At 35.6% G+C, this 17,165-nt stretch overlaps 1 protein-coding gene across 4 annotated transcripts in view; it reads left to right on the forward strand.

Annotated features, from left to right (window-relative positions):
- LOC101266820 (vacuolar sorting protein 3) overlaps positions 1-17,165 on the forward strand; it is a 35,956-nt gene that overhangs the window by 8,636 nt on the left and 10,155 nt on the right. For all 4 annotated transcript variants that reach the window (XR_741402.4, XR_002027824.3, XR_011221151.1 and 1 more), the window contains exons 2-6: positions 1,963-2,238; positions 4,327-4,523; positions 9,155-9,296; positions 12,570-12,842; positions 12,921-12,993. Coding sequence is in view for 1 of the 4 variants with exons in the window: in XM_004239156.5 (XP_004239204.2) it covers positions 1,963-2,238; positions 4,327-4,523; positions 9,155-9,296; positions 12,570-12,842; positions 12,921-12,993 (961 nt within the window). In the remaining 3 variants the exon portion in view is untranslated. The remainder of the gene's footprint in view (positions 1-1,962; positions 2,239-4,326; positions 4,524-9,154; positions 9,297-12,569; positions 12,843-12,920; positions 12,994-17,165) is intronic.

Raw genomic sequence — 17,165 nt, forward strand, 5'->3', positions numbered from 1 at the left:
AAGAGGCCCTAGAAACCAACAATCATCTGTTTCTCCACTGCAAAGTAACAACACAAGTATGGGCTCTATTTACCAATGTAATGAGTCTAAATTGGATTGTGCCAGAACATACAGCAGACCTACTAAGTTGCTGGGTCAGAAGGGGGGAAGTATTAAAAGCTAGAGGAGGTGGTGGAGAACCATACCTGCTTGTATCTGGTGGAGCATTAGGAAGGAGAGAAATCAGAGAATTTTGTAGGGAAAGAATGCACTATAGATAAGATTAAGTGGAAAGTAATTACTACTTTAGGTTTTTAGTGTAAAGAAATGAACATAGAAGAAGAAATTCAACTAGTGTATTTCATAGGAGCTTTGTAAGTAGTCTTGTTTTTTGTTGGTTTATGTAACTAACACTTTTGGAGGTGGCCAACATAACCCTTAATGGTGAGGAATAAAATGTTACCAGTTTCAAAAAAAAAAGAAAGAAAAAAAGAACATGTTTGCAAAATCCATTGGATAACTATGCTTTCATCTCCTCAGTGTTTCTATAGAGAAGCGTCTCATCAATTTGAAGGAGATGGCCTCCCGATTCTTAAGACCACCTTGCAGAGAAAGGAAAAGGCAAGGCAGGCAGGTCATGGACAACCGTAATTGTGTAGAACCCGAAAATTTAGACATACACCTAATTCCAGTGCATGAGGCAATTCGTATACACAAACAACCACTAGAAACAATGGAGGATAAGTTTGAGATACAAGGCTGTCCTGATTTTAGGCTAGACTGGAAATTAAAGATGTTCAAAATCAAGCTCAAGGAGTGGAGCAGAAATAATTTTCGGGAACTAATCTACAAAAAATAGCTTATTGAATGAGTTGGTTGAACTAGAATAAATGTAGGAGTAGAATGAACTTAATGAGGATGAAATGATGATCAGGCAACTGTGCTGTGAAGTTGGAGGAAATTGCTAAGAATGAAGAGGCAAATTGAAGACAGAAATCCTAAGTACTTTGGTATTGGTTAAAGGAAGTAGGCAAAAACACTAGATTTTTCCAAACAATGACAACAACTCACAAGAAGCACAACACAACTTTTTTTTTTAAAACTCATGAAAGGCACAACATTGACCAATTACTAATTGGAATTTGGAGGAGCAGAAATTGTGCAATTTGAAGAAATAAAGAGAATCATGGTAGGATACTAAAGAAAATTTGTATACAAATACTGAATCTTGGAGGCCATGTTGACTACCCTTGCTGTCCTAAGGTGAATGAAGAGGAGTGTGAATAGTTACAAATGTTGTACTATTATCTAGAAATAATCAAGTTATTAATGACCGGATGAACCATGAAATAACCCCTCAAGTGCGAAATTATAGAAGATTCTCTTTATGATCAAACAACTCTTTAGCTATTGTCATCTATGTGGTTGCAAGAAACCTAAGTCAAAATTTAAGCTATTTTGCACAAATCATGCTATTTGTGTATGGTGGCTTGATAGAAGAATGAAGTAATCACACTTTGTGCATTTGTTAGTTTGTTATACTGAAGATTAGGAATCGCCTGCTATTTTTGTTGGGTCTTGACGGATAGTTAATGTCATATTACACTGGTGTACCTTCATCGAATATATATAAATGTTTGAAAGTGCAACTTTTTAAGTAAATTTATTATCAAAGCTTCTTTATTAACGAGAGTAATGCTTAAATTTCATATTTAGTAATGTATAATATTGGATAAATAAAGTTTTTATAAACCCTATATAAAATAGGTCAAACCTGTTTATAACCCAAACTGTTTTTGACCCTCTTAATATGCGCGGGTTGGGTTATCACCATTTTTACTCAACTTGCCCGAACCCATCCCAACCGCCCCATTCACTCCACTTCAGTTACAAGCACATAGATTGTTTAGGAATTAAAAGGAACATAGTAAAGCCTCCTGATTAGAGTTTTTAGATTTATTCTGTATTGTGTTCTGATGGCAGGTTATGTGTTATCGGAAGGTGCCTTCGGAAGAACAAATAAAAGACTTATTGCGAAAGAAAAACTTTAGGGAAGCAATATCACTGGTTGAAGAACTTCAAAATGAAGGTGAAATGACAAGGGAGACACTCTCTTTTGTTCATGCTCAAGTGGGATTCCTCTTACTATTTGACCTACGCTTTGAGGAGGCAATTGATCATTTCTTGCTTTCAGAAACAATGGAGCCTTCAGAACTTTTTCCATTTATCATGCGAGACCCAAATCGTTGGTCCTTGTTGGTATGTGCTGGTGTATCAATGGTTGTTCTGTGCTGGTTTATCAATGGTTGTTCTGTGCATGCACTTACATTTCAGTGTGTGGATCTGCATCTTTTATGGTGGTACATGTGTTGATAAATTTACAACATGATCTTTGAATCAGTTATATATGAGTCAAGTTAGAGCAGGTATGGATTGACTTAAAAGTTGGTCAAGCCTACTGATAAGTCATTTTAGCTTTTGGAAGTGTATGACAAGGTTAAACATACTCAAAATAAGTTAAAATGACTTTAAAAAAGTCAAAACCCAAAATTAGCTCTCCCCCTACTTATTATTTTGACTTAAAGTCATTTAAGTTTGACTTTTTATTTTTTGACTTAAAAACTACTTTTTTTAAGCCAATCTAGATGGGCTCTTAGTTTCTTTAGTCTGTCAAGTCATCCTACATTTGCTCTTTTCTAGAATCTTTTTCGTATATTGCTCTCTAATTACCGTTGTCAGGCCCAAGTCAAGCTCTTGGTTCCAGGAAGTATCACAGTCATACTTTATGCCTTATTAGTAAGTAAAAAATGATCATATCATACTATATCTATGTGTTCAATTATATGTATCAGTGTACCCTTTCTTTTTTGGGCAGAAAAGGACCAACTAGGAGCAACCTATTCTTCTTCTAGTTTTTTCTTTGTTTTTCTTATTGCTGCATTCTTTGTCTTGCTTATGCCACTACTTTCTTGAGCTACTTTTAACACTTGTCATGAATTGATGAATCTTTTCTCTTGATTATCAAAGACTACCAATGAAATCATTTTCTAACTTACTTCATATGTTAATTAGGGAAATGCTGATATACTGCTACAATTCTCAATGTCTTGTCCCAAGTAAAGGGTGACAATGAGTACGGAGCTAGTCATATTGGGTTTGTATGCTAGCATTTCTATCAACTTGGTCTAAATTGGAAGTCCTCATTGCAGAATTTACTTCCTCTTGCAAAAGATTAACTATATTATGAAATTTATAAGCATGCTTTGCACCTTTGATCGGAAAATACAAATTCAACTAAGCGATTATTTCAACTCTTATTTTTATTTTGATAGGACAAGTAAAGTCATTTGATAGGAGGTGGAAATCCTGTCCGAGATGTGTTCAAAACTAGAAAATCTCAAGCAAAAACACGATTCTTTACTGAGAGCACCTAATTTTTCTATACTTATTGGTATCTAATGAGTGCTCCATTTTTTCAGTTCCTCCTAATCCTGTTACTCTTTGGGTTCATTGTTTTCATGTGATCCTCATAAGTGCCGAGTAATATCATATTTCGTTTCTGTCTCTTTTCTCGAGAGTTTGGTCCTATTGACTTGCTTTAACATAGTCGGGTATCCCTGATCATTCCGATATGCTCAAGATTGCGCACCATAATCGATATGCTATCGAACAGTGTAGCAATAGCTGAATCAATCCTCTCTGGCGCACTAACACATGAAGTACCAATTGATATAGCCAATTCTTTATCTTTTTTGTTGTCCTTTGTAATAATTGCCTTGCTACCAATCATGCAAAAGACTGACCTTCGTCTCTTTCTCCGGATTTAAGTAAACTGATCTTACCATAAGTATGCCATTGACTTGTATTATTTCATCCATAATAGAGATTATTTGAAAAACCCGTTAAGCTCTTCTTTCTTCACAAAAGTCCCATAATGCTCTCCTTGTTCCTTTAGTATATGAATTCTGAGCAATATTTTCTCTTTCCTAGCAGGGTATGCATAACGTAATGGGACTGTGACAATTTACCTCTTATGTCTAAGTTAGCAATAGAAGTTTTCCAGAGCTTTCAATGGCCACAATAGTTATTTCAACTATTAGTTTTGAATCATTATATATGACAGTCGACATGTTAAATCTGGAAAGTTGAGGCCCCTTATTAAATAGAAATTTCTCCATTCAAACGAACTCTGAAAGTCATTCAGTAAAAATATGATCCTCTAGCTGTCATATATATTGGCCTTTGATGTCTCTCACTTATGTGTGGTTCTCAGTTTGTTTCCCTTTCTTTTGTAGGAAAGCTTTTTATTTGAATTTTTCTTTTATCTCACTGGAATTGTCTTCTCAGGTTCCAAGGAATAGGTATTGGGGCTTGCATCCTCCTCCATCACTTCTTGAGAAAGTTGTGGACGATGGCTTAACTGGTATTCAGAGAGCTATTTTCCTTAAGAAAGCAGGCGTTGAGACTGCAGTTGATGATGAGTTTCTTCAAAATCCACCAAGCAGAGCTGATTTATTGGAGTCTGCAATTAAAAACATGACCAGGTTTTTATTGACAAGGAGTATTATTTTTTTATCAGGATATTTTAAAACTGATTTATTCTCAGGACTTTCTATGAGTGATTCTTTTTCTTTTTAAATAATGGGTGACCAATCCAACTTGCTTGCACATAAATCGTGAGAATAATTATATGAGAATTGTAGCCCAGTTCTATTGTGGGTATAAGAGGACAAAGAGGAAAAATGGATATGAATGTCCTCAATATTAGAAGACTTAAGAACGCTATGCTTTACATTCATCGAGGGACATCATAATTACACTCTCTCTATTGTAATTTGTTTGTTGTAATTTCTTTTTTAATCTATTTCAGAAAGAGTGCTCTGTCCTTTTTTTGGTAACTCTTCAGTTCCAACTTTCCGCATGACATGTTTAAGACCACAAGATTAAAAGTCATTTAAGTACATTTTGGATATCTTTAGTTTAAGACCATAAGATTCAAAAGTTCTCTTTATTTTGTAATACTCCGTACCAAGTCAAAAAACCAAAACCAGACAATCAAATCGAATCGGAGGGAGTAAATCAGTGGATCATCAGAGTTATATTGTAGGACTTGAATTGCCTTGATGAACTCCAATGTGATGGGTAATGTATATTTATTGTTGATCTATAGGCTCATTCTTCCTTTTGTCCTAAATAGAATGAAGGAGTTGGGATGTAAAGGTCAAAACATTCAGTTTTCTCATGAATATGGATATTGCTTAAGTTTTTATGAGATAATATTTAGATAAAAAGATCTATAAAGTACAATATTACTATCAAATATATTTTGGAACATTTGAAAACTTCATATCCGAAGAACAAAAACTATTCAACTTTCATATAAAATAGGTCAGGAAGTAATTTAGGGAGCAACTTGTTGAGAATTGAGCATACATGTTTCAAATTCTTACCTCAGCTCGGTTGATTTGAGAAGTGCAACTATTGTGAGAACGTAATGGAAGGTAAAAAATGATTTTGTGTCACCACATGTAAGCTTTATAACTAGAAAAAATCTAGCTTTGTTTAATTTATGGAGCAATGGTCCTGTTCAGATAAAAAACCATATATCATTACCAATGTCTACTAATGAAATGGCTCTGGAGACTACCCTCCAATGAACAAGCTTTGTGGAAGGAGGTGATTCAGACAAAATATGAAATGGAAGATCATTGGTCAACTAGCATGGTGACCAACACTTATGAAACTACCCTTTGGAGAACCATAAGGAACCTATGGACAAAACATAGAGGGAATTGCAAAATCAAAATTGGAAATGGTGTGAAGGTCTCATTTTGGGAAGATAACTGGTTGGAACTAGGTCCCTTAAAAACACTTTTCCTTGATGTGTTCATCCTTAACCAACAACAGAGGGCTATGTGGCAGAGGTTTGGTCAAACCCAGTGTTGTGAAAAGCGCAAAAAAGCGCGCTTCAAAGCGAGGCGACACCAGTGCGCTTTTTTCACTTGAGGCGATGCGATCTGAAAAAAGCGCTCGCTTCAGATAAAGAAGCGAGAAGCGACACTAAGGCAAAAGCGCAATAAAGCGCGCTTTTTATAAAAAAGCGACAATTAGGGTTTTTTTTTTAAAAAATAGTCTTTTTTTTTTAAAAATCTGAAATATACAATATAACTTAATTTTTCTTTCACGACTCTTCTTTCGCTTCTTCTCTCTTCACAACCGCGACTGAGACTGTGTCTCTCTTCACACCTCGACCGCGACTCTAGGTAAGTTTTAACCGATGTTTATTAGTTCATATCTGTGAGTTCCTTTTCTCCTGAAATATACAATCTTTGCCTTTGCTTCATCTTTGTGAGTTTCTTTTTTCTTCACGATGCGACTGCTGTAGTTTTTTCTTCTTCTTCTCTTCTTCTCTGCCATGATCTTCTCTGTTTCTGTTCACAATTACTGACTGCCTCCTCTGTTTTTTTAAATTCTTTTGATTCTTTTTTGTTCGTTTTTATTTTGTGATCAATGTGTATGGTAGCAACTCTTTTTTTTTATTTTTTGACACTTCTGATGATGAAGAAGATGATGACCAATTATAACCCTTGGTTATGACACTTGAAGAGTTTGAGGATCTTGTTGAAGAATAGGAGTTTGAGTATTTGTGATTTAATTATGTTTTTGATTTTTTGCTTTATATGTTATTACTTATGAGTATTATTGACTATCTATTTTCTTTTAATCTAAGACTATATTACCTCTATTTAGTTATTTAGTATTTTTTTATTTTTATACTAAATGTCGCTTTTTAAAAAAAAAGCGCGCGCTTCGCTTCACGCTTCTCGCTTCTGTGAAGCAATCCCTCGTCGCTTTTTTCCGCTTCTCGCCTCCCAAAACACTGGTCAAACCAAGGATGGAACCTGAGCTTTAGAAGACCTTTCAATGATTGGGAGATCCAGAGAGTATTAGAATTCTACAGAACTCTCGAACAATTCAGAGGAAGAAACAACATCCAAGACTGCCTGGAATGGAAGGATCACAAGCAAGGAAGATTCAGTGTCAAGGGGGCTCACAAAAAGTTCAACCCTTTTAATAACCAAATCAATTGGTGGCCCTGGAAAATGATTTGGAAAGCCAAAATTCCCTATAAAGTGTCTTGTTTTACTTGGCTACTTGCTAAACAGGCCGTTTTGACTCGGGAAAATCTCATGAAGAGGAGTATCTAATTGAGCCCTAGATGTTTCCTATGTGGGGAAAAACTGTAGGATAACCAACCAGTTGTGGGACCTTTTCATCAATAAAAAGGGATTGAATTGGGTGATGCCAAGGAGAGTAAAACCCTGAAGATATGGAGTAGTTATTCCAACATCTCTGGTCACAGGGAGAGATGGAAAATCATCCCAACTTGTATTTGGTGTCAACGTGGAAAGAAAGGAACCTTTGATGTCATCAGAACAAGAGCAACACTATTCAAAAGATTAAAATGAATTGTCTTGTGTTGTTTCATTTTTGGTGTAAACAGGAGTATATGGAAGATCTAGAATCAGTTATGAATATCTTAGGATCACTGAAATTTTTGTCATAGGATTAATTAGGAATGTGGCAGGTTTTGAGTTTTTGGAAATAAAAATACATATCGTTACCTTCTCAAAAAAAAAACCACATCATTTTGTCAAAAAACAAACAAACAAAACCACATATCATTTCTCGTGAGTGAGTATATGTATGATAGGTTGAGAGACTTTTTTGTTAAAACTGTTAAGCAAAGACCATAAATTGAGAGGGACTTGGTAATAGGTTTATGGGGTTGAGATGAATAGTGCCGAGGATATATGATAGAGAGAAAGCTATGAAGTGACCCCTTCATATGTTTTTCGCTTACCTAGATAAATTGTGGACTACAAGGTTAATTCCTTTAGGAAATGTCTAATTTTCAAGTGTAAGTTTGAGTTGAATGCGTTAAGTATCTCTATTGTATCTTCATTATCTTTTCATAAGTTGAGAACATAAGGAAATGACCACAAAGGGATCAGTTATGCTAATATGCTAAGAAAATGCTTTTGGCATCGTCTCTTTGGTGCTTACTAATGTTTTAAAAGGTGTGGCGTTTTACTTTGCACAGGGCGTGACGTAAGCTCCGACACATGGGGTGTAAGTCCCTTGGATCTTCAATTTTTTATTTTTAATGTAGTAAAAAACTAAAAATAATATAATAACACCAAATTATCAAAATAAATATATAGTTTAAAACACTTATAACCATGATTACACTAACTCATAAAATAAAACTACTAACAAGATTTTACAAGTATAAATAATGTGCTGATGTAAAAGTTATCGCGTGTCGCGAATCAACCTCTTAACATCTAACTTTCAAATAATAAAAGAATCATAATTTCTTAAATATAGTACTATTATTCTATGAGATTTACCTCCTTAAAACAAAAATAAACAATAAACTATATTAGCATAATAATAAAAGCATCACTCCATCATGAATAAAATTATAATTACTTGTAAATAGTGAAATAATAAAATATAATTTTTTAAGACATTTGAGAAAAACAAGAAGAGCAAACAAGATGTAAAATTTGGCTATGTATTTTTTAAGAAAATGTTAAGCAGTATCCACCTTCATGGTGTTTTCAAATAGTAAATATGCAATATTATACGACTTGTTGTTTGAGTTACTCTCAATCTTCTTATTTCTATTGATGAAAAACTATCAAGTGTATCATTACAAAATTTTGAGGGTCAACAATGTTAACTAAATAATTTGACACATAGTTTGTGTAAAATTTGTCAGGCAAGCCCTGAGCATTGGGTGTTAGTTGTGTTTAAGGCGTACAGTCAGGGGCTTAGGGTGTAAACCTGACAGAACTAAGCCCACACATGAGTGTCGGGGCTTTTTGCAGTGTCTTGCCTGGGGTGAGTCTCAATTGCCTTTTAATACGCTTGTGCTAACAGAAATGTAGGATGAAAAAACTGAAGCTAATATGTCTCTGCCCTTGGTTAATTGCATTTCTGTAACATATTTTGGTTTAGTTTGTTTTTGAAGTTGGTTTAGTTTGTGGAACACACCTATAAAGTTAGATTGTTAAACTTTTTTATCTAATGTTTATGTGCAATTTGGTTTTACTTGCCTTCGCCTTTGCCTTCTCTGGTCCTTAATCCCTCCCCTCTCTCATGACAGGTTTTTAGAAGCATCACGACATAAAGATTTAGCTCCTTCCGTATGCGGAGGAGTTGACACTCTTTTGATGTACCTTTACAGAGCTCTAAATCGTGTTGATGACATGGAAAGACTTGCCTCATCAGACAACAGTTGCGTAGTGGTATGTCTATAAAACCTTGCTCTATCTTGTCTAATATATGATTTCTTGGTTGTTTTCTTTGTTGTGCGGGGAGCAAAATGTAGTTCATGTGTTGATTTGTTGATGTATGTGATATTAAGTACTTTTATTAATGTTGGCCTCTGGGTCAACTTTCACACATTTTGACTATTCCACCGACACATACTATCAGTGTTATCAAGGCACATTTACACTTTGAAGTAAGCTAAAAACATGTTGAGCATTTTGCGTAGCTTAATGTGTGCTATGGTGTCGTCATCAAAGCTCTAACACAAATTTTTTTTTACGAATGAGTGTTTTCGGTAGAGTTGGCACTAAACAATTGATATTTCATTTTATCGTGAAGAAATTTAATTTCTATGCACATTTATTTGTTATTCATGCTTATAATTATTAGTTTTGGACTAGACATGTATATATGTATTTTTTCTCCATTGCGCCTTTTTTCAGCAGAACCCACACTTTATTTGCACTTTGCTTTTAGAGCCCCAATAGATCTTAGATCTTTTTTGCGTTGTTTCGCATTGATAATATTGCATGCAATCTCCCACCAACACATGCATTGGGTAACTGTACCCAGCAAGGCTTTAACACTTGGGCCGATAAGAAGAAATTACCTACAACGTTTTTCTCTGCTTTGCACCTTAATTTCTCATGGTTTTAAGTTTTAACACACTTAATTGATTGTAGCCTTACCCCTAGGTTGCCCATCAAACACTTATTTGTTACGCAAACTATAGGAATAACTCTAGTGGTAGCATGTCTCTTTTTTGTTTAAGGTAAAATTATTGGCCTTAGTATATATGTTGATGTAGATATATTGATACGGTAACAACATTTTATCAACAATTGGGCCAAAACCCTCATATCAAGGAGTGATAAAAAAAACAAAAAGAGAAACTAAAAGATATGGTTTTGTACTAAATGCACTCTATCACCATACACAACAAAACTTCATGGAGACTGAAAAAAGTTGTTACGATAATAGGCTACTCCTCAATTGTACAAAATTTATCTCAACACCCTCGCAAGCTTTTATATTTCATTATCTCCATACGATTCACATAAGTGCAAGTGGAGCAACCTGCGTCTTCTCCCCATCTATCACACTTCCCATTGAAATTTCGAAGGGCCTAGGATTACCCTCTCTGTTCTTAACCATCTCAAGAGTCCCACTATAGCCTTGATGCTACTTGGCAATGTAGAATAAGATAATTGGTATCTTTACGCTAATTCTTGCACATAAAGCACCAATCAACATAAGTAACCTTTTTCCGCTTCATAGCTGCTAACCAAGTGAAAGAATATACCTTACATGGTATCTTAGGCATCCGAATTGATTGATATGGAAAGACAACATTTTCCCCCTTCAGAAACATCTCATAATAAGACTTAACATAAAAGACCCATTGTTCCTCACCCCTATTTCTCTCCTTTCACTATCATGTGTTCAACATTGTTTGTGAAGCAAAGCGACTAGTCCTGGGAACTTTGCTACCTCTCAACCTTGAAAATTTCTCCTAAACCTCAAATTCAAAAAACCTTCTCCACCTCATAGGCTCCCGACTCGTTGGACTGTCATCTCCTTTTGATATAAAATTCTACAAATGTATGGGTATGTGGTTCTCGAAATATTATCCCCACACCACGTTTATCCCTAAAAGCTCATTCTTTTCACATCCCTTACCTTAAATGACACATTGCATATGAACTCTTCGAACACTTGAACATGTTCCTCCACCAACCACATCCATAAGGCATAGTAACATTTTTTGTCCTCCACCCCTATTCCAAGACCCTGTATTTTTCTCTATTACCTATCTTCTATGTTGCTTGGACTCTTCCAAAATGCCTCCATATACATGTCGGATCTTTCAAAAGTAGTGCGTATACTTTGGAGGATCCGATACGGGTACAACAACATTCTTGGAGTGTACGAGCACATAGCCTCTCTCCAAAAAGTATGTTCCTCATTTCCAAATCTCCACAACCATTTACCTATTAAAAATCCTAATTGTAAACCCTTAAGTCTTTGCCTGCAAAACCGTCCAGCATTTAGGAGTTATGACAGTCTCCCATCACACCAAGTAAAGCTTCTTAGTCCCACTGATAAGTCTTGAGAAAACTTCTTTGGACTCGTTCCAACTTCCCTGTGGCACTATGCTAGCTAGAGCGTGAAACAAAGACATGAAAATTGAAATATATTGGGATGCTTAGTAAGAACTTCCTTTTCCCTTTTCCATAAAATATTTCTCCTGCCATCTTGCGAGCATCTTTTCTGTCCTCTGAGTTACTGAGTTTTCATACTGCTTGATCCTTATTTGAATCACCAAGTGCCAAGACAAGATAGGTAGTGGGAAAGTTCCATCCTTGCAGTGGAGAACTAGTGCTAGCAATACAATATTCCCCCTTACCAACTAGTATAATTTCTCACTTTTGAGATTGATCTTGAGGCCTGAGACCACCTAAAAGCCTGTTAAGACATCTCTCAAGTATTCTAACCGAGTTTTATCCTCATTACTTAGTACCAGAGTGTTTTTCCGCCAATAATAGATGCGAAATACTGTCGGTATCATGCCCCCAACTCCTGCAGTGTAACCCTGCAACTATCCACCCATCACAGCTCTACCCATTATTCTATCCCCTTCCTCCATAACTAAGATGACCAACATCAGAGATAATAGGTCCCCTGCGTCAGGGTTCTCTAACTGCTTGAAACATCACATTGTTGCCATACACCAATAATGAGTACCTAGCTGTAGAAATTCAGTGTTTAACTGACTTCCTCCATCTAGCACCAAAATCCACCTTCAAAATTATGAAATCCTGAAATTTCTAACACAATGGCTGATTCTCCTTAATGTAGGAATGTGTATGTATGTCCTTTAGGTGTTGTAGTACTTGTATTTGCTAGTAAACAGTAGAATCTTAAAGTTGAGATCTCGTATCTCCGTTGAAGAAATCAGCTAGTGTTTTTTCTGCTGTTGGGATTTGAACCCTGATTTCTCATGGTTTGAAGATCGCTAGGTCTCACCCTCAGGTGCATTTCAAACACTTATTTGTTTCGCAAACTTCAGGAATGCTATGATACCAGCATACTTGTTGAAAGGTTTTTCTTGGATAAGGTAAAGAAATGTTTGTATGCAGATCTTTAGGTGTTGTAATTGCTTTAGCTGCTATAAATAGTTTAATCATAAAGTTGGGATCTGCCATCTTCTTTGAAGGATAGCCATAAAACTTAAATGGACAGTGCAGGAGGAGTTGGAATTATTGCTGAGTGAATCTGGGCATTTGCGGGTACTTGCCTTTCTGTACGCCAGTAAAGGGATGAGCTCAAAGTCTCTTTCAATCTGGCGTGTGCTGGCTCGAAATTATTCATCCAGCTACTTGAATGATTCACATGGTGCAAACCACTTACAAGATACCATAAATAGTATTTCCTCTGATCAAGAGACTGCTGTAATGGAGGCTTCCAAAATTCTTGAGTCATCATCTGATCAGGAGTTAGTACTGCAACATCTAGGATGGGTATGATGATTCTTTTTTGATTTTTCAGGTGCTTTCTGCTTTCAGCCTGCTAATTAAGTTTATTAGTTTCCATTTTAGATTGCAGACATCAACCAGCTGTTAGCTGTACAAGTACTTGTGTCAGAGAAAAGAACAGATCTACTCCCACCAGGTACGTCTTGCTTTTTATGGTATTTAGTGATGTTCAAATGGGATATCCATCTGCAAAAATGGCTCTTAGAAAGTACTGGGTGTACTTTAAACTCATGCAACTCTTGTAAGGATGTTTACTTTCAATGGTTCAACAGTTGTCAAATAGCCATCTAAGTATCCCCTCCCTTCAATCTGTAATGCAATTTGAGGTTGACTCGTTGTCAGAAATTGTGTTGTTTGATAATCTTTGCGTCATTAAAAAGTTTGGATGCTGTTTATAGCCTAAGATTATTCAACTTGAGATGAATACATCATCTGATGTTATATGCGATATCTATGTGAAATATTTTAGTCTTTTCTACCTTCATCATTATTTTTGAAAAACATATCTATCCGACTCCGACATGACAAGGTCATTAAAGTGTTCTGACTAAATATGCAGTCTACTAACCGTGACTCCGACTTGACAAGGTCATTAAAGTGTCTGACTAAATATGCAGTCTACTAACCGTTATAGTTATGCTTGTGAATCGAGCCTCTTCTTTACAATTCTTATTTCTTATGCCTCTTCTTGTTCTCAAGAAATCATGCATAACACAGTTGCATGCCACCGTTGGAGCCCTGCCTTAGACAGAAGCCTGATATTGAAGTGGAAAATGATAGGGGCCACCTCTTAAACAGTGTTTCAAACCGTCCGCTACATGATAGCTCCAGTACATATAGAACAACTATACTAGGTTCAGGGAGCTAACAAAACCTGTAAAACTGGTTAGAGCTAGTTACAGTGCTAAGACTATTCCAACTAAATAAATTAAGTAGGCATATAGGTTTAAGAGTGTGGTTTGGAGTTGTGACGCCATGAAAATGTGTGCGATTCACACCAAAAGATATTAGCAGATATCATCAGCCAGATTTTCTTGATGGATTTATCAACTCTCCATAAACACCAGGAGAGGAATACATTTGGTTTTCAGTGCATGACCCTATTGAGTCCAAAAATAGAAAGGAGCATGCTTCAAATATCAGTTGCCAAATTACACTGAAGGAAAAGATGGTTGATCGATTGTCTATCTTGTAGGCACACTGCATAGCATCTATGGTAGTGTATATGTTCCTCTTGCTAAGATTATGTTGAGTGATGCATTCTTTCTATGATTTGTTCTAGATCACAAGTTTCAAAAGTCTTTGCTTTCTTTCTTAAACTTCGTGCCCACTTAAGCTCCACCACATAAATTGGGAAGGACAAAGTATCAGGTTTTAGGTAATATAATCTTTTTAAGGGTATCTCCAATCCAATCCTCTATTTTACTCTCCAAATATGGAGTTCTTTAGTTTTTTGGACAACCAACTCCAACCCAATTCTCATTTTACTCTCTAAAAAGGAATCTTTTTCTCTCTCCTCAATATTATATTATTATTTCTATTTCATTTTTATTTTCTTATTTCTTAAATAATATTAATTGCAAGAAAATATAATATAATACATAAACTAATGGACAAATTCAAATAAAAGTGACATACAATTACATAAACACTTAATTTTTCAAAATTATTATGTTGCACCCATAAATGCTCTACTAATGCATTATGGAGTTCAAAATGAACATTTTTGTCCTTAATTTTTTTATGTCTAGCTAAAAATTGTTCAAACCGGAGATTTTCATCTACCATCATTTCTATAGTTGGAGTTGGAACCTCTACGGCATCTTGAATTGGTGCATTGAGATCACTTATTGTTATCTTGTATTTAAATTATCGCATCATGTATTGTATTTTTAAATTAAATTTTTCATCTTGCCATTTTAATTTTGTGTATTCTTTATAATGAAAAATAATAATACAATAAAATTTTATTATTGATGAAATTAGAAAAAAAATTAAAATATTATTAATTTAAAACTAAAGTAGTATATTACTAAATAATATCTTTTTAAAAAAAGAATTATGCATATTAGATATTTAGTTAATGAAATTATATGTAAAATAATATGTTAATTAGAAATTATGCATATTAGATATTTAATTGATGAAATTATATGTAGAATAATATGTTAATTTGAAAGTAATAGAAATAATAATAAAATAATGAAAAAGTGAAATAGAGTGTGTGAATAGTAGTTCTAAATTTGAGGAATAGAGGGTGATCTGGAGGTGGGTTGGAGTGCCCATTCTCTATTTTACTCTCCAAATATAGAGACGGAGAGTAAAATAGAGGTGGGTTGGAGATGGTCTAACTGGTAAGGTTGAATTTTTTAGCAGGGTATGTTGTGCAAAAAGGGATACTTACAGATTTTCTATCAAATCTATAATCTGATCTATATTATCTATATAAAGTTGTTTACACCAAAAAAGTAGAGATATATACAACTCGATTTAACTGTGGATGGAACAGGATCTATCTTCAAAGCATCATTTCTTTCTTTCCAGACTGACCACCATACACATGATGGTATCAACTTCCACCATCTCTTTTGACTCTTACTGCCTCCCCTCCTAATCCAGCGCTCAACAGATCTGATGTACGTTCTGGCATTGTCCAGTTCATGCTTGTGATATTGAGAAACAGGTTCCAAATTTGAGCAGTAAACATGCAGGAAGAAATGGTTATTTGTTTCCCCTGTCAATTTTCACAAGGAACACCTAAGGACCAGTTGCCTGGCTTTCTTCCGTAAAACTTGTGTGTTAACTATGCTCTCTTTTATCACTAACTAGTTGAAACACTTCAGTTTTGTAGGAATGTCACTCTTCCAAAAGTAATTCCAATTATATTTAGGCACCCTGTCATCCCTTGTAGTTCTCTTTTGTAGGCATTGTTGACTGAAAGACTCCATCCTTACTATGTTCACGCAGGATCTTGTATGTTGCTGTTGTGGTTATAATCATTCCAGCTTGTTTTCCCAGTAGCATTGCCACCCTCTCCACCTGGCATTCATTAAGTAGTCTTTTTAAAGATATGTCCCATCCCTGTTCTGTCCAACAGGCACTCACTTTAGCATCAAGGTTCTCCCAGATTAGAAACAAGATTACAAACAAATCTGGAAAAAGTTCCCTAAGAGAGGTTTGGTCTATCCAACCATCTTTCCAAAATTTAGTTTTTTTTGCATTACCCACCTTGATATACATATTTTCCTTCCATTTGTGACCATAAGTTCATGATTGTCCTCCATACCCCCACCCCATATGGTTCTGAGGTGTTTTTTGTACACCAGGGGTTTAGTTCTCCATATTTTGCTTCTACAACCTCCTTCCAAAGAGCTACTTCTTCCTCAGTGTATCTCCACAACCATTTCATCAAAAAGCTTTCATTTTGCAGCCTCAAATTTTTGATCCTAAACCCCCTCTGTCTTTGCTATGAAGTACCTTCTTCCAGTTGACTAAGTTATAACCCTTTCCCTCAATACTTTTCCATAGGAAGTTCCTTCTAAGCTTGTCTAGATTTTTTCAACACCTTTGCTGGGATTGGGAAGAAGGATATCACACAGGTGGGCAAAGAGTCCAGAAAAGAGTTTATGAGGATCAATCTACCCCCTAGGGATAGATATTGAGCCTTCCATCTAGCAAGTTCCTTTTCAGTTCCTCCAGAATACCATTCCATATCTCCATTGTTTTGTGTTCGCTACCCAGGGGCATGCCAGGTCGATGGTACGCAAATGCTCCACTCTGCATCCCAGTATACTTGCAAGTTGCTGGATCTGAGGACCTCATTAACAGGAAAGCGACCACTTCTTCCAAAGTTTACTTTCAACCCTGAAACTGCTTCAAACAAAACCAAAATCACTCTTGATGTAGCTAATCTGTTATGCTGTAGGTTCAGAAAGAATGGTAGTGTCATCCGCATAGAGCATATGCCACTTTTTTTCTTCCCCCACTCTATCTCTGATCTGAAAATCTCTAATCCATCTGTTTTGTGTTGTAATCCTCATCATACTATCAAAGCCTTCCATTGCCAAAATGATTAAGAAAGGGGAGAGAGGATCACCCTGTTTCAACCTTTTTTCTGATTCTAAAAGCCCACAGATTGCCCATTCACAAGGACAGAAAACTTGACTGTTTTTATACATATCTCAATCCACTTCATCCATTTGCTACCAAATCCCATTTGTTTGAGAGTACTCAGAGGGAAAGACCAATTCACATGGTCATAGGCTTTCTGAGTATCCAATTTGAACATTAGACCAGGGGCTCCTCCGT

Source organism: Solanum lycopersicum, chromosome 5 (genome assembly GCF_036512215.1).
Source record: "Solanum lycopersicum chromosome 5, SLM_r2.1".
Taxonomy (NCBI): domain Eukaryota; kingdom Viridiplantae; phylum Streptophyta; class Magnoliopsida; order Solanales; family Solanaceae; genus Solanum; species Solanum lycopersicum.